The 2107-nt window shown below is 46.8% G+C and overlaps 1 protein-coding gene across 1 annotated transcript; it reads right to left on the reverse strand.

The window, feature by feature from the left end:
* Positions 1-425: 425 nt before the first annotated feature.
* On the reverse strand, positions 426-1864 carry cldn5b (claudin 5b). The gene has a single exon (XM_062434604.1). The coding sequence runs from the start codon at positions 1795-1797 to the stop codon at positions 1150-1152; it is 648 nt and encodes a 215-aa protein (XP_062290588.1). The 5' UTR covers positions 1798-1864; the 3' UTR covers positions 426-1149.
* Positions 1865-2107: the final 243 nt, after the last annotated feature.

Consider the following 2107-nt stretch of genomic DNA (forward strand, 5'->3'; position numbering starts at 1 on the left):
ACTTTTTAGGTCAAGACAGGTTAATTTTTGCACTAATCATACCTCCTCAGACACCTTTTTTAATGTCGTTATGTTGCTTTTGTTCTTCGTCTTTGCTTTTATTCACCAAAACACCCCAACACACATCCACCTATCATGCATAAGGCACTACCGACTATTCTGACATCCACCCCCCCCCCCCATGTTGTAAATAATTAGTTGATTTAATTTGATTTATAAATGTTTCAATAAACTCTGACATGGTTTGTTCCCTTTTTTGTTGCAGCCACTTTGTTGCAGGCTTGTCAGCCGCTCGCTGACCTTTGCTCTCATTAACGTGACGATCACATTGATGCTCAACATACATGTTTATACTGATTATGCATGTGTGTGTATATAAGTGTCGTCTTTATATTCATAAATAACAAGGACAGGCAGTTCAACGGTTGTTTTTTTCACTTTATTAGAAAAGTATTTTATATTATAAGACTAGAAAAATAATTACATGAAGTACAAAAACACTGTACAATGAATTCAAATGCAAATTCCCTCCTTTGATCACAACATGAGTGCACATCGGTCTGAATGGGCTTCACTGTCTGCTGCACGTTCACTGTGGGAACCAAAATCTCATAAAGCAAAATTAGTCCACTTATGGAGAGAAAGAAGAAAAAGAAAAGAACAAAATCTATTTACAATGAAGCTCTGCAACGTTTCTCACACACACATATACACACACACACGTACAGAGTCATGATTACAATATGAACAAACTCTTCAGATTTCTACTTCTAATGAATCTCTTAAAGGTTTTTATGTATGAATCTCTGAATGTGCAGATACTCAGACGCCTCAAACTTCACTTGAAGCATTTAAAGCAGATTTAAACCCACCAGGAGCTTAAATAAACTTTGTTTCTGCACACACATTTGAAATCAACTAAATTACATTAAGTCCAGTGTGTTGACCCTGCAGACTCCCCCCTGAAGAAGAAGCTCATATTTTACAGTTTCATGTACAACAGTTAGAGCCTCAGTGTGCTTACAATGTCTCCAGAGCAGCACCACAGTGAGCCAAAGAGTCACTGATGTTCAGAGCATCTTCACATCATCTCAAACTGAAGCTGTTGATGCCTCAAACAAAAAGTCCACAATTATAACAACAGTCACTTTATACATAATGCTTCTTGTCAAACTCTCCGTTGGATGTGATCGTCTTGGTTGGGGCGTATTTGATGGGATAGGTGCCTCTCACCCCCGGAGAGAAGGAGCAGCACAGCAGGGTCCCGCCGAGCAGCAGCAGCGCAGTGGCCGCCCAGCCGATGTAGATTGCTGCACCGATCTCTCTCTTCTTGGACGGAGGCAGGTTCGGGTTGTGGAAGTCCACGATGATGTTGTTGGCCATCCAGCAGAGCGGGACCAGCACGAACAGCCCGCTCACGATGTACAGCACCCCTCCTGCGTTCACCACCTTAGCCTTCACCGACTCCTCCTTGATGCAGTTGGTGCACTGCGCCCCGGCGACGGTCACAGTGAGCGCGACGACCCCGAGCACGGCGGAGACGATGGTGAGGGCGCGAGCCGTCTGCAGGTCCTGCGTAAGGGCCAGCACCGAGTCGTGGATCTTGCACTGCATCTGGCCCGTGCTCTGAACCACGCAGGACATCCACAGACCGTCCCAGATGGTCTGAGCCACCACGATGTTGGAGTCGATGAAGGCGGTCACCTTCCACATGGGAAGCCCGCAGGCCACCATCACCAGCAGCGAGCCGGTGACGCACAGCGCCAAGCCGAGGAACTCCAGACACGCAGCAAGCATGGTCAGACTGGTACTCCTGATCTCACAAATAAAGGGTCTTCTGGGTGGTTTTCTTCCCTCAGCTGTCTTCTCTTGAAGCTCTGAGCTCTGTGAGACTCTCAGACTGCTCATTTATGGGACCAACGCTGCTGTTGCACCTCCATCAAAACAAAACGGGCAAAATTTCAGCCAATCAGCACCAAAATGCATCCTTGTCTCAGCCAATCAGAGGTCTGCAAGAGGCACAGCAGCAGCAGCAGCATCTCGCGCGTGCACGTGTGCGCACTGGAGTGTTTACCAGTTGGAGCTCGAGCGCACCAGATGTGTGGGG

The sequence above is a fragment of the Scomber scombrus genome, chromosome 15 (assembly GCF_963691925.1).
Source record: "Scomber scombrus chromosome 15, fScoSco1.1, whole genome shotgun sequence".
In the NCBI taxonomy this organism is placed as follows: domain Eukaryota; kingdom Metazoa; phylum Chordata; class Actinopteri; order Scombriformes; family Scombridae; genus Scomber; species Scomber scombrus.

Bases quoted from the DNA above. Each gene is read 5' to 3' on its own strand.
- cldn5b (XM_062434604.1), bottom strand. From the start codon at position 1,797: ATGCTTGCTGCGTGTCTGGAGTTCCTCGGCTTGGCGCTGTGCGTCACC.